The sequence below is a fragment of the Mobula birostris genome, chromosome 4 (genome assembly GCF_030028105.1).
Source record: "Mobula birostris isolate sMobBir1 chromosome 4, sMobBir1.hap1, whole genome shotgun sequence".
Classification (NCBI taxonomy): Eukaryota; Metazoa; Chordata; class Chondrichthyes; order Myliobatiformes; family Myliobatidae; genus Mobula; species Mobula birostris.
Genome location: NC_092373.1, coordinates 116,490,478 through 116,507,122, shown reverse-complemented (window position 1 = coordinate 116,507,122; position 16,645 = coordinate 116,490,478). Strand labels below are relative to the sequence as shown.

General features: G+C 41.8%; 1 protein-coding gene across 1 annotated transcript in view; it reads right to left on the bottom strand.

The window, feature by feature from the left end:
• Window positions 1-10,163: 10,163 nt before the first annotated feature.
• Window positions 10,164-16,645, bottom strand: part of egf (epidermal growth factor) — a 107,415-nt gene continuing 100,933 nt past the window's right edge. Inside the window, exon 22 of the mRNA XM_072256990.1 lies at window positions 10,164-12,233. Within this exon, the coding sequence (XP_072113091.1) occupies window positions 10,164-12,233 (2,070 nt within the window). The remainder of the gene's footprint in view (window positions 12,234-16,645) is intronic.

Here is a 16,645-nt window from a genome sequence, read left to right as displayed (position 1 = left end):
AAGAAGAGAAATAGAGTTAATGTTTCAAGTTAAAAACCCTTCATCAGAACTGGGAAGGAGACAACCCAACTCTGATAAATACTCTTCAACTGTCTCCTTCCCCGTTCTGACAAAGATTCTCTGACTTAAAACATTAAGTCTTTTACTCTTTCTCCAAATATTAACTGGCCTGTTGAGTATACTCAGCAATTTATGTTTTTATTTTAGATTTCCAACATCTGCATGTTTTTAATTTTTAGCTTTTACTACTGTTACTTGTTTTCACCGGTGAACTTGATGCTACAAAGTTCAGCTGTTACACCGGACCAAAAAAAATTGTTTGACTATGTTGCTTTCTCAGAATTTTTTTGAGATTATGATAGATCACCTGAATCTGAACACAAATATAATTTCAGACTAATTGCTTCACATAGGAATTTGGAGAAACAAGAAATTAACTTTTATTGAATAACATGTTTAATTGCATAATGTTGTTGTTGCTTTGCAATAGATCAACAAAGCTAAAAATGTTTTGTTGATGACTTTTATGTGTATTCAGTGTCTGAGGCTTCTTGCTTAAGTATCTAACAATAATCAGCCAGCACTGATGGATTCCAGTTGCCCTGATACTGTTTCTCCATGACCGCAATGTCCTGGTGAAACCTCTCATCATGTTTGTCACTGACAGTGCCATGATTTGCAGGGAAGAAGTCTAAAGGGAATGCAGAAAATGTATCTTTAGTGACATGGTGTACTTTATAGTTTTGTATGCTTGAAGCTGCACATAGTTTGATGCTCTGCAGTTGCCAAGAAAATTTTCAGCAACATCCTTGAATGCCTTCCATGTGATTTTCTCCAGTCCCACTAGAAGCTTTTTGACTACCCTGTCATTGATGATCTGTTTGATTGTGGACCAACAAAATTGCTTTCCTTAATCTTGGCATCAGTTACTTTAACTTGAATTGTGAATTGAAATAATAAATATAGGTGATGTCAGAAAAATGGTGTGTGATAGGGAAATTTCATGGTGATTTTCATGATCAGCAGCCCAAAATCTATAAGGTAAACCCAAAAGTATTCAGGAAGCAAAATCTTTGTTATCCAGTGTTATTTAGGATAAACAAAAAGGAAATATGTATCACTGAGTTCAAAAAAAGTTCAAAGATTCAATTTATTATCAAAGTATTTACACAGAATACAATTCTGAGATTCATGTTCTCCAGACAGCCATGAAATACAGAAAAATTATGGAAGTCATTGAAAGAAAAGACATCAAGCGCGCCCCCCACCCCCGGTACAAAAAAGAAAGAGAAACAAAACTCACACTCCAAATCCCAAAACCCCAACCTCTCTCTCAGCTAAAAAGGTAACATATCGCCCACCTGTTAGTCAGCAACAAGAGAGAAAACTGTAAGAGACCAACATAAAGTACAGTCCACAACAATAATCACATACGTCTCAGAAGTTCAAAAACATCCTCCGTCAGGATCGAACTCAGTCCTTCCATGGGGCCTTCATCTGCTGAGGCCTAACGCAGCCTCCCGTGGGGAGTGACCTCCAGCCTGACGCAGCCTCCCATGGGGAGTGACCTCCAGCCTGACGCAGCATCCCGTGGGAAGTGACCTCCAGCCTGATGCAGCCTCCCGTGGGGAGCGACCTCCAGCCTGACGCAGCCTCCCGTGGGGAGCGACCTCCAGCCTGACGCAGCCTCCCGTGGGGAGTGACCTCCAGCCTAATGCAGCCTCCCGTGGGGAGTGACCTCCAGCCTGACGCAGCCTCCCGTGGGGAGTGACCTCCAGCCTGACATAGCCTCCCGTGGGAAGTGACCTCTAGCCTGACGTAGCCTCCCATGGGAAGTGACCTCCAGCCTGATGCAGCCTCCCGTGGGGAGCGACCTCCAGCCTGACGCAGCATCCCGTGGGGAGTGACCTCCAGCCTGACGCAGCATCCCGTGGGGAGTGACCTCCAGCCTGACGCAGCCTCCCGTGGGGAGTGATCTCCAGCCTGACATAGCCTCCCGTGGGAAGTGACCTCTAGCCTGACGTAGCCTCCCATGGGAAGTGACCTGTGGCCTGACACAGCCTCCCGTGGGGAGTGACCTCTGGCCTGGCGCAGCCCCCCATGTGGAGTGAGCTTCGGCCCGATGCTGGGAATGCAGCAACTTAATTGCATAGTGCTGTAATAAGGTCCAACTTACCTTCTTTTCACATTCGTCAAAGAAAATACATGGAGTGAATGTCACCATTCCCCAGGGAATGCAGAATTATTCAGGAGATCCTGCTAATGACCGTTTTTGAGTAGTACAGGACTGTGATGGGTTTAGCTTTAGAGGATGCATTAAGTGGGATGATTGTGGTTGTGTTTGCTGGGGAGGTGAGGAAAAATGAAGAAGGACTGTAGGATTTCAGAAAACAAAGTGAGTTTGCATGTTATCTTATTATTTAAATGATATGGGTATGTCATTGGAGCTTCCACTTGGCATGTGTGAAGGGAACATACACTTGCTTTGTCTTTGCAGGTTTCAACAGGGTTCTCATTCTTGAGAACTGTTCATAATTTGAACAGATTGCAAGTCAAAAAAGCAAATGTGAACTGAGTTCTCATACGGCAGAAATTGTGTGCGGCCTAATACAGATAGCAAATTCAACCCAACGGGCTCCCAAATGCATATTTGTATGTATTGGTTGTAAATAAGTCTCATAAACTGGGAAGGAGCTGTAGACATTATTTCTGTGCGGTTCTTGCTGTCTAACCCCAACTGGGAGTATTTCTTCACCTACACTGAAATAAATTATCCTTTGTTATGTTACATGACTTCATAGCTTCCAAGTGAAATAGTCAAATTGATCAGAAACTAATGATACTAATGATTCATATATCAATGAAACTAATGATTCATACTCAAGGTGTAATTGGTCTAGAAAGAAATATTTCATTGTTTATAAATGATCCTTTTGTGAGAAATGCATTTTAAAGAGATCCTCATTAAAAAACCACACCAGGTATCACTAATTCTAGCTGGCAGGATTAGTAAGAGGATCTCCAATGAGTATTTTCAAGTTGTGAACTTGCAATCTATGTTATTTTATACTGAGTTTCTGCCAAAAGTATAACATTTTGCAAGAGCTAACTATTGTAATCAGTTGTGCAAAATGTCAGTCATATCAAGACAGACCTAACTTGTAGTACAGTTGTATCACCAGGGTGATAGAAGGCCTTGATCTATTCCTATCTAGTTTGAGTATTCTTTTTACTGGGAACAGAGATTGGAAACAGGACTCACATACAGAATACCTCCTGGAAAACTGAAGCAAAGCTAAGAATTAACTTTTCAAATTATTTTAAAGTAAAAGTTTTGGTCCCTTTTAATTAATACAAAGAAAGCTTTCAAATGTAATGTTTTATTGGATTTTTAACATGGTAATAAATATAGTATTAAAAGAAGGAAAATAAGTTATGATCTGTACTTAGTGGATTAGTGACGTAACGTCTAAATGTGCCTTCACTGAGGAGTTTTACATCAAAGTTCTGTGCTCTGTGGTGTCACATCATCATACAACTGAGAAAAAGGCCCTTTGGCTGTCAAGTTCATGCCAGTATTCTTTACTAATCCCAGTTTTCAGTACTTAACCTGCAACCTTCTATGCCATGGTGATTCATACTTGTTGCACAGACACACCAAATTAAATAAAAGCACGCATGCGGGAGATGGCTTTAACTGGTGCATTCACGTTGCAGTGAGACAGAGAGAGAGACAGACATACAGAGAGAACAAGATGAATGCATAGACAACAGTCCATACATAGTGCTAAGGGGAGTCATTGCTCTAAAAGAAATATACCCATACATTACAAAATCTCTTTTAAATCCATCATTTACCTCTAACTTTAAATCTATGTCCTCTGGGGAAATATTCCTTACTGTCCACCATATCTATTTCCTTCATAATTTTGTATACCTCAGTCAAGACCTCATTCGGTCTAAACTCCTCCAGAGAAAAGAAACTTAACCTAATCAGTCTTTCCATACAATAGAAGCACACCAACTCAGACAACACTCTAGTGAACCACTTCTGCACCCTCTCCTGGGTGTCATCTTCCTCATGATGTGGCATCCAGAACATGCACTGTACTCCAATGGGTGCTTTGACTATCAAAAATCCAGGCAGCAATGGAAAATAAGTAAAACATCTATGTATGAAAAATAAACACCCACTGCATTTATGTGTTGTGCACTATCCTACTTCAATCTTTTCTTCTTTGGCAGCAATATCTTAAAACCAATTTTTTTATGTATAAAAGAGAGAGCGCTTGTTGAAATCAAATAAAAAACTATACTATAAGATGCCAGAAAAGTATTTCTTTTCCGTTTAACTGTTTACTTGAACATAAATATACAAAGCACTAGGGCAAGAAGACATGGTAGCTTATCACTAATTCAAGATATCTTTGCCAACTTTATTCTCATACATAAACTCTTTCAGATCAACTATACCTGCAGCTAGTCCAATTACACTTTATGATTAGAACTAAAGATCAGTTTTGTTAATTCATGGTAATGACAGAACAAGTAAATGCTTCTGGCATAAGTCCTAAAATCTAATGGCTATTTTTATTGCCACACAATAATCTCTTTCAAGAACTAGACGTTCCTGTAAAACTATTGTGTACATATGGTACTTCTGACAAGACACCATGAGGGCTGTATTTCCCTGTGATACTGATCTACTAATAGAGGTGTGGCAAAACAAGACAGCTACCCTTTACATGCAACCACTTACATACCTGGGATCAGATAAACATTATTAATAAACTGTAATATACTTCATGTCAACCAGGGAACAATCTCTAATAGTCGAAAAAAGGAAAATGTGGAAGAGTGACAGGATTTGGCAAGGCAACTGGAATAGTTGGACGTGGATGGAGATTTGGACTGAAGCCCTGGCCACAGTCAGGAATCTGTCTCATTTTATTCTCCACTCTCCAAAGTGATGCAGGCAATTTGTGTACTGGCTACCATCAGCTGTTTCACCATAGACCAAGTTTGAAGTCCAAACAATGGAAGGGCTCTTCAATGTATAATAAAGGATTAAACTTGTTTGACAGGTAGCATTACTTTTCAACAAGTGGTACTGAAAGAAAATAAGAGTATTCAGGTCAGGAAAGAACTTTGATGTCTAGCCATCTTATTCCTAAGCACACTCTCCTCCAAGATGTTTCATTTATAACTTTAAAAATGTGATTAATATTAAAAATTAACTGTTTTTGTGTCACACTGCAGCTCTGGACTTGAGCTTCTATCTTGTCTGCCTATCCTTGACTGCAGAGTGACAAAGATGGTGGTTAAATTCAGCAAAATAAACAGCACAATATGAAAATGCTGCTTGCAGTGAAACCGTGACCTAATGTGCTACGCTGCTTGTGCTACACCTACAAACTGCATTTTTATAACCAAGCAATACAATCGTAACAAGTCATTGTTCAACCCATGAACTATGGAAACAGGCTGATCACATCTTTGAATTCGACCAAGAATTTTTCACTGAAACCAAAAATTAGTAATGTATTTTCACTAATAGCCGGAGAAATAATTTGGCTTCACCAGTGGACACAAGGAATCTGTTTTTATGTAGTCAATCCAGTTACCACTCCCTTCAAATTACTGAAATGAAAATGTGAAGATCTCCACAATGGACAGTCGAGGTGAAAATTTACTTCCATATACCTAGCTATCATTTCACTCTATACACCATTTGAATAGCAATGGATGATATTTCTTTGAGGTAGCAGTATTTGCAAGTACCTTTTACAACCTGTAGTTCTTCTCTCATCCTATTCTGACGGGGCGTTTGACCTGATACATGAAATCTGCTGTTTCTCTACAAATGCGGCCATCTGATTTCTGAATTTTGGATATTGAACCCATGAACACTAACTCACTACTTTTTAAAACATTTTTATTATTGCACTATTTATTTAATTTTACTATTTAATATATATATATTTATATACTTACTGCAATACACAGGTTTTTTCTCTATTATTATGTATTGCATTGTACTGCTGCGGCAAAGACAACAGATTACATGACATATGCCGGTGATATTAAAGTCGATTCTGATTCTGACCCTGGTGAATGTGTCCACCAGTATTTGCGTTTGTTTCCAGTCCCATTGTTCTTCAACATCGCGAACAATCTCCTTGTTCTGCCTATACTTTCACCCACTTTGTCCCAGAAACAATTGAATTACTAATCATGAACATTCATTAGGAGAACAGTGAGCATTATTGTCAACAGTACTGGCAATCTGCCGGAATAAATGCACTTAACCTTAAAAATTGCAAAACTGATGAGAAGACTAGTTTATGAACTGACCAGCAAATGAAGGAAAATATCTGTAGCAGGATGACTCCCAAAGGTGATATCCCAAGGATTTAATTTACATAAATGAATATAATCAGCAATCTTATTCATTGTCTTCATGAAGACTCTCCATCCTAATGGATTCTGCTTAAATGAATGTCCTTGGTTCATGGTTCTGTGAAGTCATCCCGGTGGTTGCTGAGATAATAGGGCTGGCTTCTTGTGATAACGAGGATCCAGTAGAGGTGTGCCTAGGATACGTTGCTGACTTTTTCATGTAATTATATGGCACTTGTTGGTGAAGACATTGACCTTTCATCTTCTTTAAATGACAACCAGCTCCATCGTGACACACTGCAAGCATTCCACGTTGTACTGGTAACACAATAGAAATAAGTATGTTTAGGGTCAAATTGAATGATGCATATCATTACAGTTCCTTTTTATTACTATTTCCAAATATTGTAAAAAATTTCCATCTCGAAAATAAAATATAGCTATCCTCATTGGTTTTAGTAGTTTGGATATAGGTTAAAGGCGAATAACAATAGTATTATTTAGAAGATCAAAATGAATGAAGTTTTCAGCTTTATTTTACACCATAAAACCATAAGATATAGGAGCAGAATTAGGCCATTTGACCTATTGAGTCTACTCCACCATTTCTTCATGGCTGATCCAATTTCCTTCTCAGCCTCAGTCTCCTGCCTTCTCCCTGTATCCCTTCATACCCTGACTAATCAAGGGGAGGGAATGTCGACTCAGACCATAAGAGGCCTGCATCGGGCATTTTCATGCCTTACAAGGTGCAGATTGGAAGTCTGTGTGGGGCGCCACTCCTTGCGCAACTAATCAAGACTCTGCTTTAAATGTACATAACGACTTGTCCTCCACAGCCTCCTGTGGCAAAGAATTCCACAGATTCACCACTCTCTGACTAAAGAAATTCCTTCTAATCTCTGTTCTAATAGGACACCCGTCTATTATGAGGCTGTGTCCTCTGGTCTTTAGACTCTCCCACCATAGGAAACATCCTCTCCACAGCCACTTTATCAAGGCCTTTCACTATTTGATAGGTTTCAAAGAGGTCTCCCCTTATTCTTCTGAATTCTGGTGAATACAGGCCCAGAGCCATCAAATGCTCTTCATATGACAAGCCATTTAATCCTGGAATCATTTTTATGAACCTCCTTTGAATGACTTCCAGTTTTAGCACATCCTTTCTAAGATAAGGGGCCAAAACTGCTCACGATACTCCAAGTGAGGCCTCACCAGTGCTTTGTGAAGTCTTTCCCTTTTGTTGGTTATTTGATAGATTGAAATATAGGACTTCAATCACATTTGATAAAATTCAATTATAACAGACTGACATTATATCTGGACTTGTTAATTGCATCCTTGAAGTGAACACAGTGGTGTGAATTTTTACAATTCTCTGTCTATGTGGGCAATGTTTTTTTAAATTATCTGAAAATATCATTTACACTATAATTTCCTCCAGTTTTAGTAATGCTACATTTATTTCTTCATTGCAAAGAATCTCAAATGTGTTTGTAATACATTATGCAAAAAAATTATCACTTTTACAAATGGAAAAACAGATATAGATCTGTCAAGAGTATTTAAAGGGAAACAAAATCCATTATCTTGTAATTTAGTGTGAGTTATTATGTTATTTTCCTACATTGAATACCTACATTTCATTTTTACATCAACATTAATTAAACTTTAATTACAAATTTAAAGATTAAAAGTCACACTGGACAACAAAGATTTTACTTACTGAATACTTTTGGGTGTATCTTATAGATTCTGGGCTGATTATCATGAAAATCACTGTGAAATTTCCCTATCATGCATCATTTTTAAAAAAAATATGTTGCCCACAATGCAAGCTGAAAAGCTTCCTATCTTGTTAGGTCAAAACATGATGAGCTAAAAAATAGAAAGAGAATCAATCCCACCCTAGAAATCTCACGTATAATTCCAACTTCAAAAACAATTTCTAAAGCAACACACACAAAATGCTGGAGGAACTCAGCGGGTCAGACAGCATCTATGGAAAGGAATAAACAGTGATGTTTGGGCCGAGACCCTTCATCAGGACTGGAAAGCAAGGGGGAAAATGCCAACCTGATTCTGCAGCATGGTCCTGAGTTTCAACTCTGATAATGTGGACAATACTTGTGTCTCCAAGCTTCCAATTAGATTCCACTCCCGTGAAAGACTGGAACAGTAATGGAGTAGATGTTAGATCCAATAAGATATGGCAAATACAGCTCATGGAACTCCCTATCCAGCAGCACTCTGGGTGTACCTCCACTTCGGTTCATTGTACCCAATTTTTCAAAAGGCAATTAGAGATGTGAAATAAATGCAGGCTCTGTCAGCAACATCCAGATCCCAAAGGTAATTGAAAACCACATTACTGGTGCTGAATGTTCATGCAGATGATGGTGGTTGGTTGCAATTACCTCTGCACATATGCATAAATGTCTGCAATTGATATCCAATGGTCTTGCATCTGCCAACAATCAATGTTGAATTTTTCTCTTTGCAAATTCCATCAAAATCCAAAAAAAACTTAGACAAGGGACCTCAATGCAGATAATGCAAGTGATGTTCAAAGTCACTGTACTTAGACATAACACATGTTTGCTCACCCAGCAATTAGGAAAGCTATCCAAAAACTGGAACAAAAGGCAAGTTAAATAGCATAAAATAGACCACAGGGACAGAGCTTTAAGGAATTATCTATTAGATGTTAGTTATTCTACACTCTATGTTAGTTAATGAACAAACAATTCTCTATATAGTTTGGAACAAATGGACACCTGGGTGTGATTAGTGAAATAGTGCCACTGCGGTAGTGAAAGAAGAGAGCAAAGTTTAAGCAGTTTATAACTGAGCACAAAATTAAATTACAGGCTTGTAAATGATCCTGTAGTTCTCCTGGGTTTTTGATACATTCTTTGGAAGGAACTGAATGGTTTCATTCTACCTTTAAATTTATTTTCTTTACCCATAGCCATAGTATGGAGAATCAAAATCAGGTTTGATTCTGGTTTGATATAGTTTAAAAAATGAACGTATTATCAGAGCAAAAATATTACCTTGAGATTAATTTTCTTGAAGGGATTTGCAGGAAAATAAAGTATAATAGAATTATAATAATCTGTACATAAATATAGACTGACAAACAACCAATGTGCAAAAGACATGCTGTGCAAATTAAAAATAGATAGATAAATAATACTGAGAACATAAGTTGTAGGGTCCTTGAAAGTGAGTCTGTAGGTTGTAGAATCAGTTCAGAGTTGATGTGAGTGAAATTATCCACCCTAGAAATCTGATGGTGTAGGGTAATAACTCTTCGTAGATGTGAGGAGTGCTTTTCCTATGGTGAAATGGGCTGTATCCCCCACTTCTTGTAGGCTTTTCCATTCTTGGACACTGGTATTTCCATACCAGACTGTGATGCAAACATCTAGGATACACTCTCCTGTGCATCTATAGAAGTTTGTCATAGTTTTAGATAACTTGCCAAATCTGAGCAAACTTCTAAGAAAGAAGTGGTGCTGCCATGCTTTCTTTGAAAGAGCATTTACACACTGATCCCAGGACAGATTCTCCTCGTGTTCTATCTGGGTAACTTGGACTTGTTCATAAGAGGACTTTGCAGTGGTGGAACTGGCCAGACATTATGCTGATCTGCCACACGATGCACCTTTAACGTGTCAGGAGGGAGGGAGAAAGGTAAGAAAGTGAAAGTGGGCAGTGAAGTAGCACAACTAATGTGAAGTAGTTGGCACAATCGCTTCCTAGCGCCAGCTGTAAGACCAGGGTTCAATTCCTGCTGCTGCCTGAAAGGATGTGAGTTTCTTCGTGTGCTCCGGTTTGTACGTGGGTTTCCTCGTGTGCTCCAGTTTGTACGTGAGCTTCCTCGTGTGCTCCAGTTTGTACGTGAGTTTCCTCGTGTGCTCAGGTTTGTACGTGAGTTTCCTCGTTTGCTCCGGTTTGTAGGTGAGTTTCCTCGTGTGCTCAGGTTTGTATGTGAGTTTCCTCGTGTGCTCCGGTTTGTACGTGAGTTTCCTCGTTTGCTCCGGTTTGTAGGTGAGTTTCCTCGTGTGCTCAGGTTTGTATGTGAGTTTCCTCGTGTGCTCCGGTTTGTACGTGAGTTTCCTCGTGTGTTCCAGTTTGTACGTGAGCTTCCTCGTTTGCTCAGGTTTGTACGTGGGTTTCCTCGTGTGCTCCAGTTTGTACGTGAGTTTCCTCGTGTGCTCTGGTTTGTACGTGGGTTTCCTCGTGTGCTCCGGTTCGTACGTGAGTTTCCTCGTGTACTCCGGTTTGTACGTGGGTTTCCTCGTGTGCTCCGGTTCGTACGTGAGTTTACTCGTTTGCTCCGGTTTGTACGTGGATTTCCTCGTGTGCTCTGGTTTGTACATGAGTTTCCTCGTGTACTCCGGTTTGTACGTGGGTTTCTTCATTTGCTCCGGATTGTACGTGAGTTTCCTCGTGTTCTCCGGTTTGTACGTGGGTTTCCTCGTGTGCTCCGGTTTGTACGTGAGTTTCCTTGTGTGCTCCAGTTTGTACGTGAGTTTCCTGAAGTTTTCCGGTTTGTACGTGGGTTTCCTCGTGTGCTCCAGTTTGTACGTGAGCTTCCTCGTGTGCTCCAGTTTGTACGTGGGTTTCCTCGCGTGCTCCGGTTTGTACGTGAGTTTCCTCGCGTGCTCCTGTTTGTACGTGAGTTTCCTCGTGTTCTCCGGTTTGTACGTGGGTTTCCTCGTGTGCTCCGGTTTGTACGTGAGTTTCCTTGTGTGCTCCAGTTTGTACGTGAGTTTCCTGAAGTTTTCCGGTTTGTACGTGGGTTTCCTCGTGTGCTCCAGTTTGTACGTGAGCTTCCTCGTGTGCTCCAGTTTGTACGTGGGTTTCCTCGCGTGCTCCGGTTTGTACGTGAGTTTCCTCGCGTGCTCCTGTTTGTACGTGAGTTTCCTCGTGTGCTCCTGTTTGTACGTGAGTTTCCTCGTGTGCTCCGGTTTGTACGTGAGTTTCTTTGTTTGCTCCGGTTTGTACGTGAGCTTCCTCGTGTGCTCCGGTTTGTACATGAGTTTCCTCGTGTGCTCCGGTTTGTACGTGGGTTTCCTCGTGTGCTCCAGTTTGTACGTGAGTTTCCTCGTGTGCTCCTGTTTGTACGTTGGTTTCCTCGTGTTCTCCGGTTTGTACGTGGGTTTCCTCGTGTGCTCAGGTTGTACGTGAGTTTCCTTGTTTGCTCCAGTTTGTACATGAGCTTCCTCGTGTGCTCCGGTTTGGTCGTGGTTTTCCTCGTGTGCTCCGGTTTGTACGTGGGTTTCCTCGTGTGCTCTGGTTTGTACGTGAGTTTCCTCGTGTGCTCCAGTTTGTACGTGAGTTTCCTCAAGTTTTCCGGTTTGTACATGGGTTTCCTCGTGTGCTCCAGTTTGTACGTGAGCTTCCTCGTGTGCTCCAGTTTGTACGTGGGTTTCCTCGCGTGCTCCGGTTTGTACGTGAGTTTCCTCGCGTGCTCCTGTTTGTACGTGAGTTTCCTCGTGTGCTCCTGTTTGTACATGAGTTTCCTCGTGTGCTCCGGTTTGTACGTGAGTTTCTTTGTTTGCTCCGGTTTGTACGTGAGTTTCCTCGTGTGCTCCGGTTTGTACGTCGGTTTCCTCGTGTTCTCCGGTTTGTACGTGGGTTTCCTCGTGTGCTCCAGTTTGTACGTGAGTTTCCTCGTGTGCTCCGGTTTGTACGTGAGTTTCCTCGTGTTCTCCGGTTTGTATGTGGGTTTCCTCGTGTGCTCCAGTTTGTACGTGAGTTTCCTTGTGTGCTCCAGTTTGTACGTCGGTTTCCTCATGTTCTCCGGTTTGTACGTGGGTTTCCTCGTGTGCTCAGGTTGTACGTGAGTTTCCTTGTTTGCTCCAGTTTGTACATGAGCTTCCTCGTGTGCTCCAGTTTGTATGTGAGTTTCTTCGTGTGCTCCGGTTTGTACGTGAGTTTCCTCGTGTGCTCCGGTTTGTACGTGAGTTTCCTCTGTGTTGCAGTTTCCTCCCACAGTCCAAAGAGGTACTGTTAGGGTTAGTGAGTTGAAGGCTTGCTACATTGGCATCAGAAATGTGGCGACACTTGCAGATTTTTCACAAACAATGCAATTCTCCTTATGTTTCAATGCACAAGCAACAAGTAAATCAAGCTTATCTAATAGAGCTCCATCTCCTCGACACAACTACAACATCTGGTGCTGTCTGTGCGGAGTTTGCATGTTCAGTCTGTGACTGCAGGAGACTCCTAGGGGTGCTCCCGTCTCATCCCATTCCTAAAGGCATGCAGGTTGGTAAGTGAACTGTAAACTGCCCCAGTGTGTAGCTGAGTAGTACAACCTGACGGACGTTTCTGGAAAGACCAGGAGAAAGATGAATGTGAAGTGGGTGACTCAATGGTCTGGAAGGCATATACGACTCTATGGCATCTGTTCTCCAGTCACAGAAGAATTTTGAGACACTCTTGTGTACAGAGTGTGATGGAAGATTATGTGAAAGGAACCAAAAAAAAATGTGCAGAAAGGCCCAGCTGGCTTACTTTCTACTACTGTACAGCTCCACACATAGTAAACGTCCTGGTGATAGTGCACTGCCAGAGTTTACCAGCTGTAAGAATCAAAATTGTCGGTGCTAGAAATCTGAAATAAAACAGAAAATGCTGGCAAAACCCAGCAAGTCAGGCAGCCTCTTGTGAGTTGGAAAAAGAGCTTGTATGAGGATAAAGTTTGAGGTCTCGGTTTGAGGATAAAGGGGAAGCCTTTTAGGACCGAGATTAGGAAAAACTTCTTCACACAGAGAATGGAGAATCTGTAGAATTCTCTGCAACAGGAAACAGTTAAGGCCAGTTCATTGGCTATATTTAAGAGGGAGTTAGATATGGCCCTTGTGGCTAAAAGGATCAGGGGCTATGGGGAGAAGGCTGGTACAGGGTTCTGAGTTGGATGATCAGCCATGATCATACTGAATGGCGGTGCAGGCTCGAAGGGCCAAATGGCCTACTCCTGCACCTATTTTCTATGTTTCTATGTATTTCAGGTTCAACATGTCACCATACTTGCGATATCTCATATTTTGTTCGTCTTTCCATACTTGCTACCTGAGCTGCTGCATTTTTCTAGCAGTTTCTGTTCTTGTCATTGGAGAAGACAGTCTTTCTGGTTTACTGTCCTTGTGTGGAAATTGCTAGCTACCTCTTAGTTATTTACTCCATGTGGCTGAGGTCAGAGGTAGGTGAAGTAGGAAATGCTCCAGTCTCTGTCATCAATGGCAGTAAAACATCAAAACTAATAGTTTTTTTATAAAGGATTTTTAGCTTTAATTTGGTTTCCTCCTGTGCTCTTGCCATAAAGACATCTAAGGCAACCAATAAATTGGAAAAGATGCATACAATGTACGAAATGCTATAACTGAATCACTGCAGGCAGGCTTTGGAGCTTGAGTCAATTTCAAGGCTAGAAACATAGAAGGCAGGAATGTTGGATGTACTCAGGATCATCTGGGATGCTGAGGATATCGCAGATGATTACGTTGGTGAGGCAGTCACACCTAGTGAGGTGGGCTGCAGATGTATGGGTGACCACTTGGAGAAGTAAGGGGAGTAGGCAGACAGTCCTCCTGTGGCCATAACCTTGCACAGCCTGTACCGTCAGCACCAGCAGCCAGCCGTGAGGCAAAGAAGGGAAGTGCGAGGTCCGGCAGCATGATAGTGAAAGGGATCTTGATGGTAAGCGGAGCGAACACGCATTCTTTGTGGCCACTATCAAGACTCCAGGGTGGTGTATTGTCTTCCTGGTGCAGTGCCAGGGGGAAGGATGTCTCACAGTGGTACAGAGCATTCTGAGAGGGGAGGTTGTCTTGGGTACAAATTGCACAAGCAGGAGCGGGGAGGAGGTCCTGGAGGGGGACTCTAGGAGCTAGGTAGATGATAAAATGGATCAATAGGCTCGTTTCCAGGGCAATGAGACCTGTATGAACAAGGTGATTTGCATATGAACTGGACGGGAATCAATATCCTCACTGAGCTCTTTGTGAGGGTTTAAACTGGAGTGGCAGAGGGCTGGGAACCACAATAGCAAGGCAACGGGTGATAGAGATGAGAAGTATGACAAGTAATACAAGCACTCTGGTTTGACACCCTAGTTGGGCGATCTTTCATTAATTTTCTGCTATTTATTTAAATCTTACATCCATCCCACAAGGTGAGGGGGTAAAAATCTTTCTGTTGTGACTCTGTTGCAATGTAGAGACATGTGAATTTAAAATTCTAATGGCTTGTAGGAAGAAGCTGTCCTGTAGCCTGTTGGTCCTGGCTTTAATGTTGTGGTACCGTTTGTCAGACAGAAGCAGCTGACACCAGTTTATGGTCATGGTGACTGGTGTCCCTGTTCTATAGATTTGCTGCGTATGCCCACAAGAAAATGAATCTCAGGGGTGTAAGTGGTGACATATTTGTACTTCGATAATAAAATTTACTTTGAACTTTGAAAGGAAGGACACCAAGGGGTTTGCTGATAAACGCCATTGGGAATGATGGGCTGCAATGTGTTTATTATGGGTAAGGGGGATGAACTTTGGGCCTAGATAAGTACATGGAATTACAACATTATTACGTAGACCTGGTTGCACGAGGGACAGGACCAGCAGCTCAACATCCCTGGGCTCTGGATTTCACTGTTTTAAATTAGATTAGATTATGAGGACACTCAGTCCTCGTTTATTGTCATTTAGAAATGCATGCATTAAAAAATGATACAACGTTCCTCCAGAATGATATCACAAGAAAACACAGGACAAACCAAGATGAAAATGGACAAAACCACATAATTATAACATATAGTTACAACAGTGCAAAGCAAGACCATAATTTGATAAAGAGCAGACCATGGGCACGGTTTAAAAAAAAAGTCTCAAAGTTCTGATAGCCTCATCATCTCACGCAGACGGTAGAAGGGAGGAACTCTCCCTGCCATGAACCTCCAAGCGCCACAAACTTGCCAATGCTGTACCATTGGAAGCATCCGACCGCAGCGGACTCTGAGTCCGTCCAAAAACTTCGAGCCTCCGACCAGCCCTCCGATCCAATATCTCCGAGCACCATCCTCTGCCGAGCCCATCGACCATGCCCCAGCTGCCGAGCAACAAGCAAAGCCGAGGACTCGGGCCTGTCTACTGGGAGGAAGATGTGATGTGGGGGTGGGGGGGAGGGTAAAAGAGTTGGAGGATTTACACTACTATGGAGGGGTACAGAAAAAACAGTGGGACACTAACTTCCTTAGTGTTGACTGGAACTTCCTTAACACAAAAGGCTTAGATGGGGCAGAATTTCTTCAGTGCATTCAAGAGGGGTTTAACGAAATGGTATATGGAGAGTCCAGCTAGAGGAGAGAACATACTCAATCAAGTTTTGGGTAATGAGCCACACTGAATGATAGAACTGACACTGATTTTGGGAGCAGTGACCACAATTCCTGATGTTTTAAGATAGTTATAAGGAGGAAACTGGATCATGTGAGAAGATACTAAACTGGGAGAGAGTAAATTAGGGCAGGATCATACAGAAGCTAAGAGGAGTGGAATGGGAGCAGCTGCTGTTGGGCTGACATGTGGGAATTGTTTAAGAACCAGATGACTAGAGTTCCAAATTGGCCTGTTCTGGGAAGGAGTAAGGACGAGGAACTTTGGATGCAAGAGGTCTTAAATTTAGTCAAGAAGCAAACATAAGGTTATGAAGTTGAAATCAGACTGGGCTATTGTTAAATATAAAAACAGCAAGATAGTCCTCAAACCGGGATTACAGATAGCAAAAGGGACCTTGCTTATCAGGATCAAGGCTAATCCCAAGGCATTTTACATTTGGGTTAAGAAAAATAGAATAACTAAGGTGAGGGTAGGTCCGTAGAGGATACAGTGGAGAATTTGTGCTTGGAGTCAGTGCAAGTGGCAGAAGCATTAAATGAGTACCTTATGTCACTGTTTACCAAGGGGCAAGATTTGGAGGATTCTGAAAACAGAGTAGGGCACATTAATATGTGGGGACATTTTCGGGACTAAGGAGGAAGCAGTGCTGTGTCTTCTGAAAAGCATTAAGGAGAGAATCCTCAGTATTCCAGAATATTGAATGAGGCCAATGAGCAGATTGCTGGGGCTTTGACATAGAAACATAGAAACATAGAAAATAGGTGCAGGAGTAGGCCATTCAGCCCTTTGAGCCTGCACCGCCATTCAGTATGATCATGGCTGATCATCCAACTCAG